The sequence below is a fragment of the Cavia porcellus genome, unplaced genomic scaffold (assembly GCF_034190915.1).
Source record: "Cavia porcellus strain 051 isolate PalLab524CR breed Dunkin Hartley unplaced genomic scaffold, mCavPor4.1 scaffold_18, whole genome shotgun sequence".
In the NCBI taxonomy this organism is placed as follows: domain Eukaryota; kingdom Metazoa; phylum Chordata; class Mammalia; order Rodentia; family Caviidae; genus Cavia; species Cavia porcellus.
The window spans coordinates 23,983,252-24,009,328 of NW_026947501.1; the positions used below are offsets into that span (position 1 = coordinate 23,983,252).

A 26,077-nucleotide genomic window follows, 5' to 3' on the forward strand; every position below is an offset into this window, starting at 1 on the left:
TTGAGTAACTTTAGGAAAACTCCACTGTGTACTCTTGAGAGCATGACAGTAACAAGGCAGATAAAGTCTTAGGGTTACTGTGAAGACAGTCAGACCTCTCCTATGGCTTGGAAGGGTCGTGAAACCCTGGAAACCCCCCAGGTCACAACTGGAGAGCGGCTCATTTCAATTATTGTAGGTGTTTAAGCAGGGCTGCTTTCTCTTGTTGCAGGAGCTGATAGATGACTTGAAGTCCGAACTGAGTGGCAACTTCGAGCAGGTGATCATAGGAATGATGACACCCACCGTGCTATATGATGTGCAGGAGCTGCGAAGGGCCATGAAGGTGCGTGTTCTTCCCCTCTGCCTGCAGAGTGCTTGGCACAAACACTGAGGCTGTGTCTCCCAGCCCTTCCAAGGGTGGAAAGCAAAGTTATTTCTCACGACGTGAGGAGAAAGGTTTTCCACTCATGATCTCATGATGACACCTTGGAGACTTTCTAGTACCTATAATTTAAAAATTGTTTTCCAGAAAGTTAAAGACTCATGTGCTCCTTCCTGTGGCTCAGGGAGCAGGGATTGTAGTTATCTGTGTGGAACCAGGGCCTCGCACATTTGGCTAAGTGTGGGCTGTGCTGCTGAGCTCATCCACAGGAGTGATCTTAGTTGTGCTTTTGGTGTCTTTCTGGAAACTTTCTTGGTGTGTCAGTTACTTTTGAGCGATGGAACTTCATGACTGATGCCCTAGTGCCTCCAGGTCTGCTGTTAGTTTAGAACTGGCAGAAGAGTTCCCTACATGTAAGACCACTGTGCGTGCCCGAGCAGTCCTCTGGGCCCTAATTGGGGTCAGTTGATTTTCAGTGATTGACACATGACACATAAATGCAGTTATTCTCCTCAACCATATTAAAAAGGACTTGACCTTGTAGAATGCTCTGAGAAAGCAAAGAGGCAAAAGGTCTTTGCCAGACGATTCTACGCTTCATATGAAGAAAACAGTAGGCCACGGAAAGATTAAGCCTCCAAAGCACAGAAACTGTACTGAACCTGGCACTTGAAACCAACACAGGATAAACAGGCCCTAAGGGTTTGTTATAACTAGTAATGTGTATGGTAAACACTGGATTTGGAGGAAGATAATTAAAAGTTAACAAATCCTATTGCTAGGACTCAGTGGGTTGCCTTTGTCCCCTGCAGGTTTGAGTCTGTATTCCTTCTGTATCTGGGACTCAACTTGTAAAATTTTTTTAACCAATACCCCAAAACAGAAGTGTACACCAGCTCAGTATGCTGGTTCACAAAAGCTGTCCTCTGGTTTGCTGTGCAGGGAGCTGGCACGGATGAAGGCTGCCTGATTGAGATCCTGGCCTCGCGGACCCCCGAGGAGATCCACCGCATCAAGCAGACCTACCAGATTCGTATGTAACTTGTGCAGTGGCCCAGCTGAGGTTTTGCTATGATTGGAGAACAAGATTAGCAGTGGATGGCTATCCGTTGACTAGACTGTCTTCCTAGGCACACCGACCACAAGGGGTTCATAAGCACAAGGCTGTCCTTGAGGCAGAACCCTGTCTAGGCAGATGTCTGCTGGTCAGCTTCTGTAGACTTCTGAAGAGAAAGACATCACTCTGCATAGGCTGCCCAGTGCACTGTTTTATCAGCCTTCGAGCAGGAAAGTTGTTCCTTACAACCAAGCAAAGAATCAAAAATGCTTGTTTAACATGCTGGCATCAACAACTGATTCTTAGCATTTCAAAGGAGGGGCTGTCTGGCCCAATTTTTGACCTCCAGAATGGCCTGTGTGTCCTGCAGCCTTCTCAAAATGATAGCCATTAATCCTTTTTGAAAAGCCTCCAGATGATGCTACGTATGAAGAAGTTTTTAAAAAAAACTTGCCTTTTTACCCTAAGAATAGAACAGAAAATGTAAAAATATTTAGATTCTGTGGTGCTTATTTGGCATTGTGTATATTAGCTAAAAATGTCCAATGGCATTAGGTTGGCTAAACAATAAGTGGTATAGTCCTACAATGAATTAGTAGTCCGTAAAATGTATATTGCAAAAATGTATTAGTTTATTACAAAGTGTGGTATCTAGGTAAGTAAGAAGAACAAATCAAAACTAACAGGCAGCATCTCTTGTTAAAAGACAGAAAAAAATAAAGATTTACAAAATGTTATCAGTGATTTCAGTCGTCAGTATTTCTAAATGATTAGAACACAGAAGAGTTTTCTCCTCTCATTTTACTTATTTTTTCCCCTAAGTGTTCTCTAGTCAACATGTGTGGCTTTTGTAGAAGAAAACAATACGATCTGAGACACTGGTCAGTGTTCAGGATGGGCAATTCTAGCTCTTAGCAGTTTGGATGTAGCACCCCGGGCCTACCCCTGCGCCATGCAGTTTCTTTGGAGGTCTTCGAGGCTGGAGTGTCTCAGGACACCTTCCACACCCCTCACTGGGAAGCGCTGCTCTCACCATGTCCTTCCCTGATTCTACAGTGGCCATTCAGGGCAGAGCCTGGCCAGTGGGAACCAGAGGGAAGCACTGGGCCTGGTCTTCTCAGGCTCACATCTTCAGAGACAGGCATTTCCTGTGCCTGTCTCATGACAACATAAACTATCTTGAATTTAGTTTTTGAAGAAGTGTATGCAGGGGAAAGTCTCGTGGTGACCTGCTACAGCAAACACATGGGTCGGGCAGGGATGGAACCCACTGGAGGGTGACACAGAGGTGGGCAGGACTCTATAGCCTGATGTAACTAATTCCACTTTCTTGCTAGAATATGGACGGAGCCTTGAAGACGACATTTGCTCTGACACTTCATTCATGTTCCAGAGAGTGCTGGTGTCTCTGTCAGCTGTGAGTCGCTGCCTCTGTCACTGCTTCTGATGGGGGATGGGTTTACTGCAGTGTTCACTGTCCACCCCCTGTTTCAGCCTCCCTCATTCCTTCAGCCCCCCAAATATGACTATTTCCTAAACGTTGCTCCCGGGATTTTCTGTTCTTTTACCTTATTTGTTTTTCAGAGCTCCTGAGCAGTCATGTACACCCATTTGATCAATGCTCATGAGTCCTTAATATATGCCAGGTACCCCTATTCCAGCACTGCAAGTTATGAGGATGACTCACGGCGGGTTCCTGTGCCTTGAGAGTTTATCCTGTCCTCAGATACACAGGTTGCTATCAGGCATGAAATGATTAAGTGCCCCAGGAGAGCGTGTAGCAAAAGGTAGATTCAAGGAGAGACTTTGTTTTGCAGAAACAAAGAAAAAGCTTCACGGCAGAGATGCTAGTTGGGAGAGTACTTGGAAGATTTGTAGGATTCCAAGAAACTGAGATGTGGGTGGGCACGTTCCAGGCATCGAGGAGGCGGGAAGCATGGGGTGTGTTCCGGGCACACTTGCCTGAAGGGGCAGAGTGGTAATTGGGAAGCAAGCTGCGAGCGAAGACTGTGATTCTGTGTTGCAAGTTTACACTTTTAATTGGAAAGCAGTAGGGAGCACCGAAGGTTTGGGTGATGAAGATGATGATGGTGGTGACAATCATGATGATGGTTGGAACTGTGTTTTCCTAAGAGGAGTATGATAGTGATATTTGTGAAGAACAGTGGCGAGGAGGTGGGGACTGGGAGACCAGGGAGGAAGCTACATCAGGTCCAGGTGAGAATTTAAGCAGGATTGGATGAGGGTGGAAAGAGCACTGCCAGAAAATAAAAGACGATGTTCAAGACATTCCCTGTGACCTCCCTCCTGGGCGGGAAGCCTGCCTTTCAGGGCATTTCGGAGGTTTCTGTATGGCTAATCTGCCGTCACCTTATATTGCTCCTAAACTGAACCTGAACTCCTTTTCTGTCCAAGCCAGCTCATCGTCCTGCCTGGCCTGTGTCTGTTACTATTATTGCTGGAGATGGTCCCCAGCTTTCATTTAGCCTTATCTCTGACATTCACTTAAACAATGCTTGCATGTTTCTCTTACTGTCTTCCCATTTTGCCCTTCCTCCCATTTTCCTACCCTGAGCAGCCATGCCTGAACCACAGAACACTGAGGCAGTTCACAATAAAATAACCAACCCGAGGTCCTGGCACGCTTTAGGATTCCTCTGGGCCTCCCTTCTGCCTTCCCTGATCAGAGCTGTGGTGGGCAGGGGGAGATTTCATGGCTTCCTCAGATCCCACCGCAGGCTCAGATTCTCTTGGCACTTCCGTGCTCGAGCCCCTTTCTGGCACAAGCTGATCCTAGGGTGGCTGGTTTGGAAAACACTCTGCTGGCCGTGTCCTCTAGGCACAGCTCAGAGCCATGGTAACAATGTAAGCACAGCCAGAGGACTTTGTCCTGTTTCCCGGAGGCCCAGAGTTGCACCCTTGTGGCATTTTGTCACATTACCATCTCCTTGGGGGGCCAGGCCCTCTGTCTTGAACTGTGCCCCCAAATCTTGATGGACACTCTTTTACTCTGTCCATTTGTCTTCCTTGTCCTCAGGGTGGCAGGGATCAAGGGAACTACCTGGATGATGGTCTCGTGAAACAGGATGCCAAGGTTGGTAGAACCCACGTTTCTTCTTTCGGTTTTCTTCTCCGCGGTAGGCAGACAGGCTTCCTTTCCTACCTCAGTGTATGAGCCAGGCGGGGGCGTATAAAGATTTCCACGGATAACCTTCAACAGCAGGTGTCTTGCAGGGGTACTCGGGGCGGCACTAAATATCATTCTGTCTTCACTTCTGGATCTCAAACTTCTTGATATTGGGATAATTATGTGATGAGCTCAGGGAATCACTGATTGGCTTTCAAAGTAGGGTGCCGCCTATGCTCTGTTTGCTATGCATGTTTTTCTTCCCCACAGAGAATATCCAGTAAGACCCTGTAAGGGTAAAATTACTATCAAACCCCAAGAGATGATTGTTTCTCTGGCACTAACCCACAAATGCTTTTCCTATATCAATCTCAATAGCCAGACAACACTAATAATAATAACTCATAAGCCAGGTATGCTGGTGCATGTCTGTGTAATTTCAGCTACTAGGGAGGCTAAGGCAGGCAGACCACCTGGCAACCAGAGATCAGCCTGGCAACTTGGCAAGACTCAAAACAAGATATAAAAAGTTCTGAGGGTATGCCAGGCATGGTGGCACATCCCTGTAATCACAGCATTCGGGAGGCTGAGGCAGGAGGATCATTGTAAGTTCAAGACTAGCCTGGACTACAAAGTGAGCTCAAGACAGCCTGAACTGCAGAGGGAGACCCTGTCTCAAAAGACAGAAAAAAAAATTTAAAAGTTCTGAGGGATATAACTCAGTGTATGGCACCCTTGGATTCAATCTCCAGTACTGTGATAGAATAAAATGTAATAATAATAAAAATAAAATAGTAGCTCATAAAAGTGGGTACCAAATATTTCCCTAAGGTTTTATACTCAGTGCATCATTGAATTCTTGCAGTAACTCTATAAGTACTACTATCCCATTTTACAGACAATGAAATTGAGGCTCAGAAAAGCTTCTTGTCAAGTTCAGACAGCTAACAGAAGAACTGAGATTTATACTTGCATTTTTAACCAACATACAACCATAGTGAGGGACTGATTCCACTCCGTGTGTGACTTATGAACCACTGTTGTTTGTGCAGAAAATAAGCTGTGGCTTCCATTAGAAGGAAGGGGGTATGTATGTCCCTTAGGCATCAGTGTTTTAAGGGAGGCACCCCAAGGGCATGCATTCCTATCAAACCAATGGAAGCTGGGTGACTGGGTATACCCCAGTCTCAGAAATCACAGGATCTCCTATGCCATAATTTTTTTTTGAGACAAGATCTTACTATGTTTTCAGGCTGTTCTTAAACTTGAGGGCTGCAATGAGCCACCCAAGTACATTGGACTCTGGATGTGCCACTGCTCCCGGGCATGCTTTAGTAATTAAGGCAGTATATTAGAGGTTTTCAATAAACAGAACCAGTTGAATGGAAAGATGATAGGTAGATGACAGGTAGATAGATAGATAAATGATAAATGCCTCTTGACCTACAGTGCGATTATGTCCCAAAATGCACTTGCATGTTGAAAGTTGTAAGTTGAAAATGCATTTATTATTACCAAACCTACTAAACATCCTGGTTAGTTAACAACACAGTACATCTTCCTAATGCTTCTCACATTCCAGTAAAGCATCATACAGCTGTAAATAGCCTGGCAAAAGATCAAAATTCAAAATTTGAAGTATAGTTCTTACTAGCCATGTATCACTTTCTTACCATTGTAAAGCTGAAAATTCCTACAGCAGTCAGGTGTAAGTGAGGAATCTTCTGTTACGTGTGCATGTGTGTTTTTCTTTCCAGCCAACAAAATAAAACTAAGCCATTCAGCTCTCTAGAGTTCTGGAAGTATTTGCGTGTGTGCTGGCACATTTCTTTGATTTTTTACACTTGTACTTTTCTTGGCGTCAGGACCTGTATGATGCTGGAGAGAAGAGATGGGGAACAGATGAAGTGAAATTCCTAACGATCCTCTGTTCCCGAAACCGAAATCATCTGTTGCATGGTAAGCACTTACCTCACTTCCCAAAGACACTGTTTCAAAGATAGTGAAACGTATATTCCCCTAATTAATTTCCCTCTTGGTGCAGAAAACTGACTGTACTGAACTGCCTTTGATTCTTCCCTTAGAATGTATGAGTCCAAGGTCGCAAATAAGGAATAGTTTCTGAAAAATTAATTATGAATACCTACAATGTATTCATAAAAGTTTGACAGGAAACCTACCTTCATAGTTGGTCCTTTTTCTTTTTTTTTTTTTTTTTTTTTTAATTTTATTTAAGGAGAAAAGAAAAAAAAAGCAGAGAAAGGGTACAAGTTATACAGATTTACAGAAAAAAAATGAACAGTAGGAAATCACTAGTTAATGGATTACATATTGTCATCTTAGAAATAATTGTTCAAGTCACAAAATTAAAGCTTGTAAAGTGGACATTCCATCAATGATACTGCAAACAGTTCTGTTCAATGATCCAATAAAACTCTGTGATATCATATTCTATCTTATACACTTAAATATACATGCAGTTATATAGTTTAGAGCACTTTCTTTTCCTCTCTTTTGTACAATGACTATTACACATTTTGGGTTTCATTGCTCCCACGGTTAGTTGGTCCTTTTTCTAAAGCAATCCTAATACTTCCATTTTCACTTAGTTATAACTTTGAAAAAGTCTTTAGTACATCAGGAAAAAAATAAAATAGAAATGTTAGTTGATGTTTATTCCTTTTGGACATCCAAAGAAGTAATTTCTTTAGGGGTTAGGTTGCAGTAGATGAACAGGGGATAATTCAGGTTTTATTTCCTATGTGTGGTGTTTTTAGTCTGTTTCTGATCATTCTAAACTTTGTAATGTGCTTTTAACCTCTTTGGGGGAAAAGATACTACAATTGTAGAATATTTGTTTCAAGCTTATAGTCTTCTTGTACATGGCAATAAAGATTTAATAGGATATTTCAACTTTTATACAGCTGTTTATGTGCATCACAATTTTATAAATCCACCATACCCCTGTCATACACACACAGATTTACAAAGCTTCTGGGAAATTTGAGAAGAATGAGTTTGCCAGATTGAAACATAACGTAATTGAAACATACAACTCATTTTAAAGTTGTAATTATTTCAGATATTCTACAGGGACAAAAAATCGATTACTCCTAATAATAAATGTCATAGGCTACCATCAGACACACCAACTCTGCCATCCCTTGACTGATTTCAGATATCACAAATCTCCCCCTAATGGTACAGCCTCAGAACTGCAGTCTCAGAAGGTGATTTAGTATAGTACATCCATTCTGTAAGAATGTTCACTTCCGAGACACAAAGGCAGTAGTTAGGTAGGTATAAAATATCGGCCTGTAAGCCATGGGAGAAAACGTTTTAAGCACTTTTTGAATAAAGAAAACTTCATAATATTCTTGCAACCAACAATAATAGTGAAGATTCTAGATTACCATTTTGTTAATAGTTTTCCAACTTCTAGATGTGGTGTTAGGCTACCATAAGCATTGTTTCTTGCAGTATCCCAATGGAGTAATAATAATCTCCTCCAATTGACAATGGAGAAAACAGGCTCAGAGAATGTGTCAGTTTAATTCCAAGCAATATACACTGACTCCAACTCAAGTAAAAAAAGAATTGGAAAAGAAAGAAAATGAAAAACACTGGTGGCTCGTAAAATTGAAGGGAAAGTAGAATAACTTCAAGAACAGAAATCAAGGCAGTGTTGGGCATCTCCCTAGAAGCAATTCATAGCTCTTATTTCTAAGGCAGGTTTGCTGGCTGATGTCTGGTCTCCATTTAAAATGCGTACTTTGGGGGTAGGTATTGTAGTGTGTGGGGGAGCATTTGCCTACCTGGGTGAGGTTCTGGGTTCTGTCCATACCACCAAAATGAATTTTATACACCCCTTCTTCAGACTGTCTGAAGTAAAATCTCTGGGAGCCATACCCAGAAACTTCCTGGGTGATTTTTTTTTTTTTTTTTTTAAGACTGAGTCTTGCTGTAGAGTTCAAGCTGGCCTTGAACTTACTTTGTAGCCCAGATTGGTCTGAAACTTGCAACAACCCTCCTGCCTCAGCCTCTTAAGTACTGGGATTGTAGGTGTGTGCCACCACACCCAGATTTTTCTTATGTTCTTTGAAGGTAAAAGTAATTCCATGATTTGGGCCATTCCCATGATATGCCCAATTTGAAATTTTCAGGAAGGCAATCCTGACTGGGTGAACTGCTCATTTGTTTGGTAGAAGTTATGATGTATGTGGTTGGATATGGGTGTTCCTACATGGACAACCTATGAGAGTCACCTTAATTGAGACAAGACAGTATGCCAGAGAAAGAGATAGTTAGGAGATAAAAAAATATATATATAGATCTCATCTAAGAAAGCTCCAGAAGATGAGAGCAAAAGAAAAGAATAAATTCCATCACATTAAAAAATACTTGGCAAAAAAAGCAACAGAAATTTAATTACGTTAGTATCTATTAAAAGAGGCGAAGCAGCTGTTATCAAATGTGACTCAGTTTTGAAGAGGCTGAATTGCTTTAATTCTGATGAGTCAAAAAGGAAGCTGAACATGCAGGTGACTGCTGAGGCCTAAACAGCAAAAGGACACGTTGTGTGTTTTAAGGGAACAATGAGAAAAGAAAGCAAGTCTGCAGAGGATGTCTCCATTTATTTGTGAGGAAGCAGCATCTAGTTGAGGGAAGTGACTTACCTGTGTCCTTCAGGAATCACAGTTCTCTTTCCTCCTTGCCTTAGTCCCATTCTGCTGGGCCACAGTATTCCTCCACATCTCAGCCTCATTGCTGGTTACTGCACTCTTGATATATGACAAAGAACAGCATAAAGTTTTACTAAAAGATGCTCACTCTAAAATAAAAAAAAAAGATGCTCACTTTATTGATACATTTTAGTTTTGTGTATTCTTTTATATTTTGATGCCATTTTGTTATTCTTTGTAGTTTTTGATGAATACAAAAGGATATCGAAGAAGGATATTGAGCAGAGTATCAAATCTGAAACATCCGGTAGCTTTGAAGATGCTCTGCTGGCTATTGGTAAGACTGTAGGAAACGGGGAACAGAAAAACAAATCTATTGATTTTCCTCCTCACTCTCAGTTTGTTGTCAAGGGGTCTAGAATTCTGACTTTCAGAGAGCAGAATTGTTTAAATCACTTATGATACATTCCCGGTTTTTTGTTGGTGGTGGTTTTTCAGATAAGGTCTCCCTGTATTCCCCAGGCTGATCTTGAACGTCTGACCTCAAGTGATCCTCCTCCTTCCTCTGCCTCCCAAGTAACTGGAAACTACAGGCACATGCCTCAGTGCCTGGCTAATGTTCCAGAATTTTAAACAAGAAATATTGTGTACAACTTTTGATTGCTGTCGCACCTTATTTTTTTATATCTCATGCTGTTAAATCTCTTGAGAAAGCTAATACTATATATACTGGCTGCGTCTTGCAAGTCTAATGGTTAGAACGAATCACTGCTCTCATGGCAGACATAGTAATTATTGTGAAATTATATGTCTCCTTTTGCTTGGATGATCTTTTATAAATTATTTCTGTAGGAACATGAGAAATTAGGAATACTTTCCACCCAAGAAAATGCCTACAGTGTGGCTTATGATTATGAAATGTAGCATGCCCAAAATTTTTCTGGCAAAGCTATCAAGAGATATTCTTGTTACTTTGGTTTTTCCTTGATATTTTGTAGAATAACTGTCACTTTTCTCAGAGGTTTCTCCTGTAATCTTTTTTTTTTTCTTGACAGTAAAGTGCATGAGGAACAAATCTGCATATTTTGCTGAAAGGCTTTATAAATCTATGAAGGTAAATGGCTTCGTTTTTTAGCATCTGAATGTCTTTGGTTTATCTGTGTCTACCTTCTTAGTTTGCTTGTCTCCCCCACCCAGATTTCAGCTGAAATATCCAATTTACTTCACCATTTACTTTACTAAGTACTGTTAATAATAATACTAAGTTAATTTTTATTTTTTACCCTACTAGGAATTGAACTCAGGGCCTTTGTACTGAGTGAGCTATATCCAAGTCCTGTCATCAAATTTTTTTATTTTGAGACAAGATCTCACTAGCTTGCTGACTAGCCCACTGTTGGCTAGAATTTGCAATCCTCTCAACTCACTGATTGATGTTAAGTATTTATGATGTGTGGATCACGTTTCTTAATGTTTTATATATGTATGGATTAATTTTATTCTTTTTTTAAAAGAAGATAAAATCAAGGAAAATAAAACAATCAAACCAATCAAAATAAACTAGTATAAGTGATACAGGACTTCAAAACCGTATGAAATCAGCAATAGTTACCATACTGCCTTTTATTGTCTTCAAAATAGCCACAGATACCTTCAGACATAGTAAAAATCAAGCAGAACAGAATGGAGTAGAAAGAATAAAAACAAAACAATGAATGCAATAAAGGATTTCAAAATAAGCTAATAGGAAATCCAAAATGGTTAACATATGGGCCAGGGATTTAGCTCAGTGGTTTTAAGTGCTTGCCTGATAAGCACAAGGTCACGAGTTTGATCCCTGGTACCAAAACAAAAAACAAGACTATTGTAATCCCCAATACTGTGTACAGTATTATCTTGTGAAGAAGGGGAGTGGCTCAGGGATGAGTAACAGTGAGGATGGCCAGAATTATGTAAGTAACTTGAGCTGGCTGGCCAGGTGGGGAGAAAAGCATCTCTACAAATTCCAGAGATAAAGATATGCAGAAGAGGGGCTAGGGATTTAGCTCAGCGGCATAAGCGCCTGCCTTGCAAGCAGGCAGTTGTGAGTTCGATCCCCGGTACCGATAAAAACGAAAAAGACCAAAAAAAAAAAAAAAAAAGATGTGCAGAAGGATCATTTCATACAATCTAATTAAGGTAGCAACTGAATTGTTTTGAGAGGCTGTTGCTTCGGTTTCTGATATGCAAACTCTTGTGCCCTGGGGAGTCATAGCCTCTTTACTTTAAACTCTACCCAGTTGACATTCCTGGAACTATTGGCTCTAACATCCTGCTGTGTTCATATCCTTTACACGGAGAACAGTATGGAGAACACTATTCGAGGAAACAGGACTATCTGTTGGCTCTAGAGATTACATACCACCAGTAACTCAGCTAGCCTTACTTGCCATTCTTAGAGCCAATTGAAGAGAGAAGGAAATACGATAGCCAGCTCTCCATCTCAGTATAATGAAATAAATCTCCAAACAATCAAAGCTGCAGTAATTGTTTTGCATTCAAGGAGAGTCACTGGAGTTGTCTCCCACAAAAACAAAACAAACAATGGTTACCATAATATGTCTTGCTATCTTTTAAGTAGCTGTTCATGCCATCAGATTTAACATAATCAAACAAAACAAAAGAAAATAAAACCAAACCCAAGAAAACAATAAAAATGATACGGTTTCCAGGTGAGTATCACTTCCTTGTGACACCTGGTTCTCTCCCCCAACAGTTGGAGAATGGCACTGACTCATGGAGAGAAGCTTGGGTGTGGCTGTCTCCACTCCCCGGTTAATTTTATCCTTAAACGGTTCTATGAGGCAGATACTATTATGAGTCCCCATTTTACAGAAGCACAGACTGAGGCATAGAAAGGATATACAACTTACCCAAGATCCTCAGAGAGGAAAATAGTGATGCAAGGATGCAAACGCTGGCTGCCTAGCTCCTGAGCCCATCCTCTCACTTGGATTCTATTTGCAAGCACCCATGCAGGGGAACCATAAGAGGTGTGGGAAAGATCAGAATGTAGACCTGCTTCTCAAATAACATTTAGCCTTCTAGGCAAACAAGCATGTTCAAGCACCAGTAAGAAGACAGAATGTAAGATAGTAGTTGAGGATCCAAGTATTACAGGGACCCAGAGAAAAAATTTTATTTTTTTCCAATATCTGTTTTCTGGTTTTGGGGGAGGGGAGTCCAAAATTTAAAAAAAAAAGGTGAGGGGGAGGCTGGAGGTGTAGCCCAGTGGTAGAGCACATGATCTGAGACCCTTTGTTCAATTCCCAGCACCAACAATAAAACAAAACAGAAACTTGGTATATTTGTGCTGGAGCTTCAGGGAAGCTTTACATGGAAAGGGGGTGAGGCAGGCAAGCTGGACAGTACCAAGTGTCTTTCTAGAAGACACCGAAGTGTCCTCTGGTCAGAACATAAGGGGTTAGAAAAGTTAAGCCATGCAGAGCATGGAATCCTGTGATAAACAGCAAGATATTCCTCAGGCCTCCAAGGTTGGGGAGGAAAAGACACCATCCGGAGAGTCATTTGTCATCTTGCCCTACTAAACAGGGCAAGAGCACTCTGAGAAACTGCCAGCCTCTCTTATACAGGGATCCGATTTTCTTCAGCAGGGCTTGGGCACCGACGACAGCACCCTCATCAGAGTGATGGTTTCCCGAGCAGAGATTGACATGCTGGACATCCGAGAAAACTTCAAGAGGCTCTATGGAAAGTCTCTGTACTCTTTCATCAAGGTGGGTCACAGCAGCCTTGCCATGCTGCCCAGGGGGAAGCACGAGTGAAAAATGGGGCTCAGCCTAGAGCACTTTGGTCCCCTCCTGCCTGGCATCTGTCACCCCAGAGAGATAGTCCTGTACTTCAGGTATTTCCAGGCTCTGTCCTTCCACACGGTTTCCTCCGAAGCTAGAGTTGCACAATAAACTTCACATCAGGTTTTGATTTGTAACGAAATATAAAAATAAAAATAAAATGAAAAATAAAAACTACATTGCCTATTCAATAAGCATTGTCAAAAGAAACAGAAGCGTAACATGGATAAACAGAAAAATGGCAAAAGATAAAAATTAAATTATAATAATAAAAATAAACTCACAGGTTGGATAAAAACATAAAATTCCAGTTTATGTAATTTATAAGGAATAACTAAATACTGCTGGGTGTGATGGCACACGCATGTAATCCCAGCAATCCAGAGCCAGAGGCAGGAAGATCACTGTGAGTTCAAGGCCAGCCTGAACTGCACAAGTGAGACCCTGTCTCAAATCACATCTCATCAAAAAAGGAATAACTAAAATTTAGAGGCATGTAAAAAGCTTTAAAAAAAAAAAACAGGAATAAAACAAAAAACAGGGATCACACTATAAATAAAGAGAAACTTTCAAGGAGAAAAAACATTACTGAAAGCAATCGCTTTATATTAATAAAGGCAACAATTTACAAGATTACATTGTCTTGAAGCTTGGGTGTCAGATCATGTTACATCCAATTATCAATGAGAAACTTGAGACTACAAAAGAAAAAAGACGCAAAATACTATGCTAGTAAGAAACTTTAACGCCTTTTATTCTTTGGCAGATCAATGCATCCAAGTACAAATAAGGATATATCTAGATTGATTTTAACAGATACTATTAAGTTTTGAACTCTATAGATAAAAATTCTGCCTTTTTTAATGCCCATAAAGGACTAGAAAAAATTGATCTATTGGGCTGGGAGCATAGCTCAGGATATGCACAAGGCCATGGGCTCAGTCCCTCATACCAAAAAGAACAAAAAGATTTATTATTGGATCATAAAAACATTTCCATTTAGAAATTATGGAGCCTTTCTGGAAGACTCTCCACAACCCATAGCAAAAGGCTTAAGAAAACATACGATCTTTAATCCAGTAAGTCTCATTTAGTGAAAATTTATTTAGAATAAATCATGAAGAAAATGCTCAAAAACTCAGCTACAGTGTGCTTATTGCAGCAGTGTTTAGCATAAGGAAAAATTGAAAATAACATACAACAATGGGAAAGGTGAGGGTGTATTGTAGATGAATATTAAATAAAGTAGCGAAATATTGAGGCTATTTTATAAGGTAAAAAAGCAGGGAATGTAGCTCATGGTAGAGCACTTGTCTCACGTGTGCAAAGCCCTAGGTGGGGAGATTTGGCAGTATGGGGACGGTAGGATACAAAAGAGAACTATGGTGTCATCACAGAGGTATCTACACACATAGACAAGGGCCTAGAAGAATATGCATATACCAAAAAAGTTAACAATAATATAAGTGATGGAACTATGGGTAATTCTTATTATTCTTTTTATCTTTATTTTCTACACTGAACAAGTGTGTGTTAAGTTTGTAATAAAGGACCAAAGGATTGTAATAAACAGTCAAACAGATTGTGTTTTTTAAAGAGCTGAGGAATATTCAGCCAAGCTTGCAAAAGTTAAACTAGATGGCTGTGAACTGTGTATTCTATGTAAAACTTGCTTATTTGACTGTAAGTCTGTTTCCCTCGTCCCCAGGGTGACACATCTGGAGACTACAGGAAGGTACTGCTCGCTCTCTGTGGAGGAGATGATTAAAATAAGATCCCAGAAGGACAGGAAGATCCTCCACACTGAATTTGTTTTTTCTTTTTTGGTATTGGGGATTGAACTCACAACCTTGTACTTGCTAGACAGGCACTTACACCACTGAGTTAAGTCCCCAGCACTCTGAATTTGTTTTTAAACTTCATTTTTTCTACACTACTATTAGCATTGTCTCAGAATGCTTATTTCCAATTAAAACACCCACAGTTGCTTTGGAGGGTTAGAGTATATTATTATCATCTACAATTAGTCATTCTGATGCCTTAAAGCTGTACTTGCATTTCAAAGCTTATAAGACCTAAATGAAAATTTAAAATTAGAAACTACTTCTTGTTTTTAAGATTATTTCCTCATTTGTGTCACAGAAATTGAATATATTATTTCATAATTTCTTTTTTAGTAAAATGCATTTTTAAATGAAAGATTAAAACATTGTTATAATTTTCTTCCCTAAGCCTACTTTTAAAGTGACTAATAATTTCTTTATTTGAAGTTGTGAACATTCAGTTAGTAAGAATAGCCGTCTATTTTCTATTTGTGTATCCTCGTAGACAGAAAGCATCCATAAATCTCATTTTGGTTGTGTCTATAGTGTTAGCTGACACTTATGAAGTTTGGAAGACAGTATGGAGGACTGTTTTTATCTCATCAGACATTGAGATCATTTTCTTCAGGTCAAAGTGTACTAAAATCAATTCATCTGAACAGAATAAATTTTAAGTTTGGTTAAGCAGCTATGTGTGTGATTATCAAACATAAGTCCTGAAACATTCCAGAATATTATGGTTAATGTCTTAATCTAGTTTAAAAGGGAATGGGGAAAAAAATAAGCTTCAAATGCAATAATTCTGGTAATAGGATAATGTTCTGAATTTTGCTTGACTTAAAATATTTTGTACTAATATTTTTAAAATTTTTTATTTTGTTGATTTGTAGTAATTTTCATATACACTGTGCCTTTTCAACCCCATCACCATTCTAAAAATGTACTTGGATGTAATTAAAAAATTCAGTTTGTATACAACATGGAAAAATAATTTTAATAAAAAATGATGGCTTTCAAGTTAGTTGACTGGCTCACTTTTCCACTTCGGAGATTTTTCATCCTGAATGTGTTTGATGGGAGCTATTTTTGAAGGAACTGTGATACTCAATTTCTGTTTGGAGTTACAACGTAAGAAAAAACATGTAGTCATGTTTGTCTGCTGCTACAGAACTAATGTTTAAATATACTAAATGCTATTTAATGATAGTAACTAATAACTTATTTTGTGGAAAGGAATGATTCTTTCTGTTCTACACTGTAGAACATTTATAGTATAGTAAATTATATAGAAATATTGGAGCTGAGGATGTGTACCCCACTGTTTATCATGTGCCAGGCCTTGGGTTCTCAGCAACCCAGAGACAGACAGACAGAAGAAAGAGGGGAGGGAAAGGAAGGAAAGGAGGGAGAGGGCAGAGACAAAAAAGGAAAAAAAAATTTATAAAGACCATTTTTATTATGATTAGAATACTTGCCTTCTTTGTTCACTTTATAATATCAATTATATTTTGACATAATCATTTGCTCTACTTTTCAATTTAGTGCTTCTTGTCAATTATAAGTGCTGAAACTATTAGTGAAAATTTGCTTATGCAAATACTTCAACCATCCCATCTAACTATAGGAAATAATACTACCATCTCGGTACCTACTTGGAAGACCATGGAATTTCCAAATCAACTAGATTTGGCTTTGGAAGCATTGTAAGGTTTTGTGCGTGCGTGCGTGCGTGTGTGTGTGTGTGTGTGTGTGTGTGTGTGTGTGTATTGTGTTTTATCTTTAAATGATATATAGCTTGGTTGAAATTTTAAACAGATGGCAGTTATTAAAACTTGTAAGAGATTTCTAGAAAAAAGGATAAAACCACACTGAAGGCATGTTTGCTATATTAAAACAAGTAAGCCTCTTTTTCTCTCAATGCACATGTATTCAGTGAGCCTAATTCTTGTCCTATGCTTAAAATGTAAATTCAGATACTCTTAGGTTTTAAAAAAAGTACTGCTGTGCAGCCTCAAGGCTGTAAAGTAATATCACTTCTGTGATCAATATATCCATTCAGAATTCCAAACTTGATTTACAGTGGAGGCATCATCTCTTTCTCAGCTTTGGCTTACTGCCAGTTAGGAGGCTGGTTTTTGGGGGAAAGGGAAATGGTGGACTTACCTTTTTTCTCTACTGAAGCTTTCTTCTTTCCTGCACCTGCCCCACAACATACCTTTCTTATGCTGTAGCAGAGGAAGATTGAGTGTGGAGGATATGGCGGAGGAGTAAATGTACACTGATATTCTAAATAAAAGCCAGAGAGTTCTGAGCTTTGCTGCTATTCCTGGGAGTCTCCCTAATGCTGGGTGCTCTTAGTTGAGATAGGGGCTCGGCGCCTCAGTGATTTAAGTCTCGTTTCCAAGTAATCTTTCATTTTCTATGCCACCATGATCACACATGGCAACAAATGGGAGCAGGACCCGTTATTAACCCTGCTGTAGAAGGTCAAGCCTCTCTCACCTGGCAGATGTTGAAAGCTGCTTCTTGTGGGCATTCTTTTAAATTCTCCCTTCAGTCCCATCACCAGCGAGCCACTGGCCTGCAGGTCCTTTGGTATGGGGAGTGTTGTTCTTTAGTCTCTGAATCTGGTGATGCCTTTAGGTTTTCTGTTGGTATGGGGAGTGTTGTTCTTTAGCCTCTGAATCTGGTGATGCCTTTAGGTTTTCTATGCTGAATTCTATTTGCCCTTGCACCCAGGCTTCTTGTACAGGATCTAAGATGATTTTACTTTATCTAGCTCATGGTGGCCCACACATGCTCTATGGGAAATACCTACACATGCAAATTCTATGCATGCCGCTGATCTGCATGCAGCGATCATTCTCTGCCTCCCCTCTCCATCTCAGGCCACCTTGGCTAGGTTCTCTCAGTTCAGATTTCTCAGGACTGGATCTGATGCCAGTTCATTGTAGCCCCAAAGCACATGTATTGACAATGGAAAATATAAATTGGTGTGTTGATGCCATCAATTCTGAGTGCAATTTAGCAATGACTGGTACAATTGCTTAGCAAATCCATTTCTGATCTGCTAGTTGAATCTTTTGCACATGTTTGTATTTACTCCATAAGACCATTAAAGTGAAAAAACACTCCCTCAGTAAGAGTGGATAAATTATGGGTCAGTCATACAACAACAAAAATTTAAAGATTTAACCAAACGTATAGTTTTGAGAGGAGAAAGGTTCAAAATGAGAGGTATGGTATAATTCCATTTAATTATATGTTTAAGTGTGCAAAAGGAACGACGTTGCATACGGATGTGCATATAAGGGCATGCCTGGAATGATACACACCATTCTCAAGACACCCATCACCACTGGGAAGGCAGACAGATGGAGACGGAGGGCAGGTGCCACAGCAGGCTACATGATATTTCTATTGCTCTATTTAAAAAGAAGAAATCATCAATCATACCTCAGTAAAGGTGGGGAAGAATAAGTCAAAATGAATAGGGTCTAGGGATTTAGCTCAGTGGCATAAGCACCTGCCTGGCAAGTGCAATCTCTGATACAAAAAAAAAAAAAAAAAAATCTGACAAGTCAAAACGAGTAAAAACACTTCAACCCTTGAAAGGATCCCTTGGTGTTCCTGTTACTTCATGTGAAATATCATAAACATTTTATGGAGTCAGGGACTAATAGCAGGCCAAGTCTATAGCAAGGGATGCTACCCGAGACCTATGAATTCTGCTAGTTCTTCCCTAAAGACACTTGAAACCCTAGAGTCCAGCTCCTATTGAGGTTCCGCTGGTGCTGGGAGGAAAGAAAAAGGGTGCAGGGAACGTTCGCCATTAACGCTAAGGATTCATGTCTGTAGCAGAGGAGGAACGTCGAAACCTAGAGCTCTTCTAAGTCCTCAAACATGAAGCCAGCGCCAAAGCCGCGGCGCAGGGCCCATCACGTGGGAGAGCCTTTAAGAAAGAGCCTGATGAGCACGTTTTTGTCCCTTGGCTAGCACCCCATAAGCATATGGAGCTTAGGGACCTTTATAGAAAGGATGAATGACCTGGACCTCCAAGTCTCGCCCTACACAAGGAGGTTCTTCCCCGCTAACCCAAGACCGCTTCCAAACTCGCATCAGCCCGCTAGCGCAGGGAAGCTTCGCGAGGCTGGGCCACCGGAAGACACCAGCCCGGATCTGCGCAGGCCCCGCCCTCGGACACGCCCCTTCCGGAGGCTCGCCGCGCGCAGGCGCCTAGAGGCCCGCACTTTGTGGCGAAAGCTAGAAGGCGTGGCCCTGCGGTCTGCGCGCGGCCGCACGGCTAGACGCGGCGGGCGGGGCGGAGGATGGACGCCGGAGCATCCGCTGCAACGGTTGTGGCTGCGCGTGGGAAGGTGGCTGTGTAGTCACCTGGATGAAGGCGGGTCGGAGGCGGACGAGCTATGGCGGGGGACCCTTTCTGGGTTCTCTGAAGTGTGCTCCCTGAAGTTCCGGGGAGCCAGGTCCAATGGGGTCGCTGAGCAGCAAAGTGCTGCGCCACCCCGGGCGAGCCCGTCCTCCGCAGGAGCGGGGTCCCGGGGTTCGGGGCTCAGCCCGGAGGCCTGAGGCTGGCGGCGACGCGGCCGGCCCCGGCTTCTGTTTCTGCCCCGGCAGCCGCAAACGCAAGCGGAGCAGCGGGACCTTATGCCTCTGTCACCCCGAGTCGGAAACAGACGAAGATGAGGAAGAAGGCGACGAGCGGCAGCGCCTCCTCAACACCCCTCGAAGGTAGGCGAGGGGACGCTCCCGGGCTGACCGGCGACTGCACCTGTTGGGCCGGGGACGAGCCGGCGCCCCGGCCTTAAGGAGCGGACGTAACCTTGACGGAGTAGCTGAGGGAGTTGGCCCGATGAGGGGCGGCTCCGGGAGACACCCGTGCTGTGCCTCGTAAACCGCAGACGCCGCCGCGGTGTTGCTGTAGTTCCCAGGTGACGCCGAGAAACGCCAAGCTTGAGTCTCTTTGATGCCTGGAGACGACTGATCGGCTGGCCTGGCTCGGTACACCTTCGCTCTCTTGAGTGTGTGGGTGACCACAGAATAAATTGTTTTTCATCGGGTTGCCTTAAATAGTAGAGAGGTGTGTATAGTAGGTGAGATGGACACCTTTGTTGTCGCCCACGGGGTGAAGGGGAAATAATCACCCACAGGTGTTCTTAACTGTAAAGGTGAAGTTTATCAATAATGTGCATTCGTTCCTACTAGGAACACGGTCTTCCAAAGTCTGTAGCAGTTTAAATCGTTGCTTAACCATTGTGTTTTGGGGAGGGTGTTGAAGAACAAAATAATTATGAACTAGAAGGTAACTTACAGTAGAATATATTTTCACAAACAATCTGGTTATTCTGTGATTTTTTTTTTTTAAAGGTTAGAGTCAGGGGTGGGATTTTCACAGGTGTTATATATTTAAAAATATGGGCGCTGAGAATGTAGTTCAATGGTAGAGCTAGCACTTAACTGTTACTGGTAAAACTTAATAGTTTGGTTTACAAAAGCTTTCATACCACTTTTATGCGTGAATGCTTGTGTTTATTTACAAAAATGGATCCTTACGGTGAATATTTTTCAATAATCTTTTTATTAGAGTCAGAAGCATAGTTTTAAGAGCTCAGATTGAATTCTTATCTGAATTTTGCACTAGGTATCCTTTTCTTCACATATAAATGGATATATTAATACTGTCTTATAGAGTTAACACAAATTTAAGAATGAACACAGTGCCTGGAATGTAAGTAGGTATCGTATAGGCAGCACGTAGTTGAGTTTTGTGTTTTTTTAATGCAATAGGACCATCTCTACCTTTTGTTTAGCGTTTAGGCTACATATGTTTCATTTAATTACTGAAATATGTGTCAGGGCCTTTTTGACAGAGAAACAGCACAGTAATTTGAATAGTTAAAGTTTAATGTAAGCATTATTGATTAGGGAATTGTTAATGGCAAAACACCTAGGTAAGAAAAGCTCTTTAAAAAACACAGAATAGAAAATATATGCAGTTACTGCATTTAGAGCTTAGGCAAAATATCCAACGTTCAGATCTGGAATTGCGCTCTCCGTTCTCAACCTTAGATTCACATGTTATTACAGGAGTTCCGGTTATAGCCATTTAGGTGGTTCCCTAAATGTGGTAGATCTACGGCTGGCGAGCAAGACACTGCCCAAGGGATGCAAACAAAATTGCTTGGAGGCCTTCTGGGTCCCATTAACTGAAGATACTTACTGTCTAGACCAGTGGTGGTGAACCTTTTAGAGGAGTACCCAAATTGCAACCCAAAACCCATTTATTTATTGCCAACATGCAATTAAACTTGAATATTGAGGTTTAGTTTGGGGGAAAAAAAACCTCAGGTTAGGATCCTCTGTCTTAAAAGGAAACACAATAGCAGAGCTCTTAATGTTATGTACAACTTTTTATTAAAAGGTAAAGGTTTGCATTTGATGTGATTTTTTTTTTTTCCCCACAATTAATGTCGTCTTTGCCATTGTATGCATGCGATTATTTGTCAAGGCTTGGCTTGGGCAAGAGAGGACTGTGTGCCTGCTGCGGGCACTCATGCTATAGGTTCACCACTAATGACCTAGATCTACACAGAAAGATTTGCCAACCCTGGAATTACAACTGGCGAGCTGGAATGCAAAGTTTAAAGCAAAACTTTATTGGAAAATGCATGTCAGAATATAGTACTTGTGTACTAGTGGGAGATCCTGACTTACTCAGCCCACTATAGCTGAAGGGTATAAGAAAATAGCCCTGTAATTTTGTTTGTTGACACTGATACACTTCCTGAGATTATCTGTTATGCTTTCACACCTGAACCAGATGCTTCATGAAAAGCTTTAGCTTCTAGGCTTGTTTTCCACTTCATACCTTTTGTTAATTGTATGTTTGTTACTTAACAGAACTTGTGAAGCTCACTATTTTGCAACCATATCTTCAGTATTTTGTTCATAGATTGGCCCTAAAAATTGAAACTAGTATTTATTATAACTATAAAGATTGTTCACTGCAGAGTCAGCGAGTATGCTAAAATTATAAATCATACTTAATGGATCCAACATTGCAATCTCTTGATTGTTCAAAGGGAGAAATTTTCTAACCTTATAATTAGGCAGACACTTTTCTTAAATCCCATCAAGAGCTTACAGTTGGTCCATTTTCATTTGTGTTTTACTTGTCCAGTACCATTTTTTTAAATTGTCCTAGAGTTTCGTCCTTTTCTTCTCCACAGACAAGAGTATTCCTTCGATCTTCAGACTTTTCTTTTCTATCTTTTGAAATACACTTGGAGAGAATCCATCTCCTCCAAACCCTGGACCTTCCTGTAGGGCCCCTCCAGCTTCCTTTTCCCATCTGGATTTGTTTTTATCCTGGGACTTATTTCATTTCATGTCTAAGATTGGATCTACTTTTTTCTCTGGCCTATATCTTCTTTCTCATTTATATTAGTGAACTACATCTTCAAATATTTTGTCATGAAACAGTACAAAAAAGGGCAATTTGTGCACACAGAATCTAAATATAAATTTAGTGTCTAATTTTATTCATCCTTTGACTGAATATGGAACTCTATAATAACTTTTCATATTATTGATGATATTGTTTCTTGATTTCTGGCCTATTGCATGGATGGGAGATTTGATCCTGGTCTTAATTTTCTTCTAGGTGACTTTATCCCCCTCTCTGAAACTTTTCAAAGTTTTTTCTTTGGTACTTTTGAATTGAACTAGAATATACCTAAGTATGAATCTTTTAATGACCTTGGCAATCTTATAATCTAGAGATTCATATACTAGCCTCAAAGAGCTCTTTTTCTGAGTTTCCTCTATTATATTATGTTACTATTTTAGAAATGTAATAATCTGAATTCTCTAGGTATATGAATGAGAGAGGTTTTAAACTTTCTTTATCCCAAATTACAGTATATATTTTCTCAGGGCTGGGGTCAGTTTTCTTCCCTCTGTGTCTCTTAGCCTATCTCTTCCTCCCTCCATCCCTCTCTGTTTTATGTATCTGTCTTTCTCTTGCGTTCTTCTCCCTCCCTTCATCCCTCCCTCTCTCTGAATCCCTCCTCCATGTTCTTCCCACCCTCCTAATTTTCCTAGGTTTGAGTGATACTTTATTGTCCTCTCATATTTACGAATGAGTGACTGGTTATTTGAGTAGGAAGATTGCATAAATAGGATATGGTTGGGGTACACTTTGTTTTAGAACAGAGATTCCTAAACCTTGTGTTTGTAACACCCTTAGTATCTCAGTAAATTTTTTTCATGATACCCATTATGGGAAAAAAAATAACCTCATGATCCAGACAATTTAAAGATAGTATGTTGTCTGAAAGATTTTTTTTTTTGGAACAAGGTCTCACTGTGTAGCCGAAGCTGGCCTCAAACTCACAGTAATTCTCCTGCCTCATCCTCTGGTGGCATGGGTTACAGGCATGCACCACCACACCTGACTGTGAAAGATTTTGTGTGTCTTTCAGATTGAAAATAATCCACATGTGCTAGGGTTTGTGGTTTGTAGCCCTGTAAGTTCAAAGCCAGCCTGAACTGCATAGCAAATCCTTGTCTTAAAACAGAGCCGAACAAAACAGTCCACATAGCTCTGTGGTTTGCTGTGGTATTGCAAATGCTTGTGTTGCTAGGGTTGGAACCCAGGTCCTAGCACATTCGAAGCAAGGGTTCACAGAGCCACATCCCCAACCTTCCGCAAGTGTTTTGACTCACGGTTTGGGAACCATGATTTAGGGTAAATGGGTTGGGAGCTAACAGAATAGATTCCTAAAATGCTAAAACAAGGACTCCCTTCTCTAGAGGCCCAGCCCCTACACTGAAGCCTTAGATCTTTCTGGTAGATTTCTTCTATTTCTTTGGAGAAAAGCCATTGGAGTCTTTTTACGTAGGTGTCTGTACTGTTTCTAAGAGCCTGAGTGAGGCCATTAGGGAAGCAGGTTTCCCTGTTTCCTGCTCCGCTTTTCAGTCGCGTCTGCCTTTTGTTTCCCTGTGACCCTGGATTCTGAAGGGCACATGAATCTAACCTCCGTCCATAGTTTGGGCTGTGGCTTTTTCACAGCTCTTCTTCATTCCAGTGTTTCTAATTTCTACATCCCTTGTAGTGTCTCTCATCAGGTGATGGACCTAGTCTTATATATTTGCTGTTGAGCACTTATTTCTTTTTATGTTTTTATTCTTTAACGTGATTTGGGCAGAGGTGAGAAGAAAACATGTACTCATTTTGCTAGCAAGAGCCACAAACTACATTGTCTCACCTGTTTCTAATAATAGCTCAGTGAATTGCATATTATAATATCCTTTTATAACTGGGAAAACTGAGCTATGGAGAACCCCCCAACTCAGAACTGTATGGCCCCCAAGTATGTGCTGTTTATTATTAATTTGTTTTTCAGCTTAATGAGACTAGGTCTCGGTTTGTTGCCCAAACTGGCTCCAAACTCGCATGCGTGAGCAGTCTTCCTGCCCCGCCCTCCAGAGAGGCTGCAACTGTAGGTTCACTCAGCCATATCTACATTACGTGTGTTATTATTTTTAATGTATGTTACAAAGAGGTACTGAATACACTGGTTAGAGTCCATCTGAAATAGTTACTACTGCATCTCTCGTTTTTTTTGAGACAGGGTCTCGCCTTGTGGTTCAGGATAGCCTTGGGCTCACTTTGTAGCCCAGGCTGGTTTCAAATTTGCCACAATCCGTCTGCCTCAGCCTCCCAAGTGCTGGGATTACAGGAGTGGGCCACCATGCCCGGCATCTCTAAAAAGAGATTAAAGGTTTTTTTTAACTACTCGCAGAGGTGTCAATTGGCTAGAAATTTAAAAAATTGATCAGCTTTTGCCTACTCTTTTCTTACTTACTGCAGCATCTTGTTCTGTGATTTCCAAATTTTTTAAATGGATTCTTGTTTTTCATTATATCCTATGCAGAAATCCTATAGGTGTATGGGTGTAATAGATGATTTGTTCTAGATAAAGTTATGTGGGAGGTCCAGAGCGCACAGCGTCTCTCTTCCGAGTGATCCCTCCTATGCTTCTCTCCTGAAGATAACTTTGAGAACCTTTAAGACTTTAAATCAAAGGGCCAGTGATAATAGCTTAGTGGCATAAACACCTGCCTGAAAAGTACAAGATCATGAGTTTGATCCCCAGTTTTAAAAAAAGACTGTAAATCTTTTGCTTGGGGGAAGAGTTAATGTTTCTAAACCAATTTTAACTGGCTTAGTTTGTTAATGAAAAAAGATTAAATGAACTTTTTTAACAATTAACTTGAGTAAAAAAAATTTTACTCACTTTCTAAATACATGGCAGATTGTAATAATAATTATATGTAATTTTACATAATAATTATTATGTATAGTTACACTGAATTTTTCCATAGTGCTGGTTTTATTTATTTGTTCATCTTTTTTTTTTTTTTTTTTTTTACCTTTGGTACTAGGGATTGAACTCACGACCACGTGCATGCAAGGCCCGTGCTTATGCCGCTGAGCTAAATCCCTGGCCCTTGCTGGTTTTTAAATAAGGAAAAAAGCAAAACCACCATGGTGACTTACTGTCTTAGTTTATTGAATATGTAATTAACTCAAAAGTCAAAAATGTATCAAAGGTATATGAAGGTCTGCCTCCCATGTTGCTCCCATCTATCAGTTTTTAACCCTCCTGTGAGATAACCACTGTTACCTTACGTACTCCTGGAATGAGAAAATTTGAATTTCTGTCCTTATATTTTTACACAGTGTATAAGCTGACTCTAATAGGAATTAAGCAAAATGAATATTTTTAGTATGCAAAATTAGAAAAGCCTTCAGTATTCACATGTAACTTTTGCATTTCTTTTAACAGGAAAAAGTTAAAGAGTACATCCAAATATATTTATCAAACATTGTTTTTGAATGGTGAAAATAGTGATATAAAGATTTGTGCTCTAGGAGAAGAGTGGAGCTTACATAAAATATATTTATGTCAAGTAAGTATTTTATTCTTTTGTTGACTGATCAAGTAATTATTTTTTTTAAAAAATTAACGCATTAAAGTCATGTTTTTCTCATTGCCTTGCTCAGTAATTTTTGCGTGAACCTAATAAAAAGTCTTTTATTAGAAACAGGCAAGTATTAATAAAAGTTAAATTTAGATAGAAAATAAAT

The 26,077-nt window shown here is 40.4% G+C and overlaps 2 protein-coding genes across 5 annotated transcripts in view; both read left to right on the plus strand.

Annotated features, from left to right (window-relative positions):
• Anxa4 (annexin A4) overlaps window positions 1-15,921 on the plus strand; it is a 64,386-nt gene extending 48,465 nt beyond the window's left edge. For 2 of the 3 annotated variants that reach the window (XM_005003361.4, XM_013151597.3), the window contains exons 5-13: window positions 212-325; window positions 1,307-1,397; window positions 2,759-2,838; window positions 4,459-4,515; window positions 6,414-6,507; window positions 9,472-9,567; window positions 10,286-10,344; window positions 12,881-13,006; window positions 14,790-15,921. In XM_005003361.4, the coding sequence (XP_005003418.1) occupies window positions 212-325; window positions 1,307-1,397; window positions 2,759-2,838; window positions 4,459-4,515; window positions 6,414-6,507; window positions 9,472-9,567; window positions 10,286-10,344; window positions 12,881-13,006; window positions 14,790-14,849 (777 nt within the window). In that variant the 3' untranslated portion in view covers window positions 14,850-15,921. The remainder of the gene's footprint in view (window positions 1-211; window positions 326-1,306; window positions 1,398-2,758; window positions 2,839-4,458; window positions 4,516-6,413; window positions 6,508-9,471; window positions 9,568-10,285; window positions 10,345-12,880; window positions 13,007-14,789) is intronic. The other variant, XM_003468930.5, reaches the window with a different exon arrangement.
• A 3,294-nt stretch (window positions 15,922-19,215) lies between these two features.
• Window positions 19,216-26,077, plus strand: part of Gmcl1 (germ cell-less 1, spermatogenesis associated) — a 40,297-nt gene continuing 33,435 nt past the window's right edge. Inside the window, exons 1-2 of one of the 2 annotated variants that reach the window (XR_010040600.1) lie at window positions 19,216-19,653; window positions 25,776-25,899. Coding sequence is in view for 1 of the 2 variants with exons in the window: in XM_003468929.5 (XP_003468977.1) it covers window positions 19,394-19,653; window positions 25,776-25,899 (384 nt within the window). In the remaining variant the exon portion in view is untranslated. The remainder of the gene's footprint in view (window positions 19,654-25,775; window positions 25,900-26,077) is intronic. The other variant, XM_003468929.5, reaches the window with a different exon arrangement.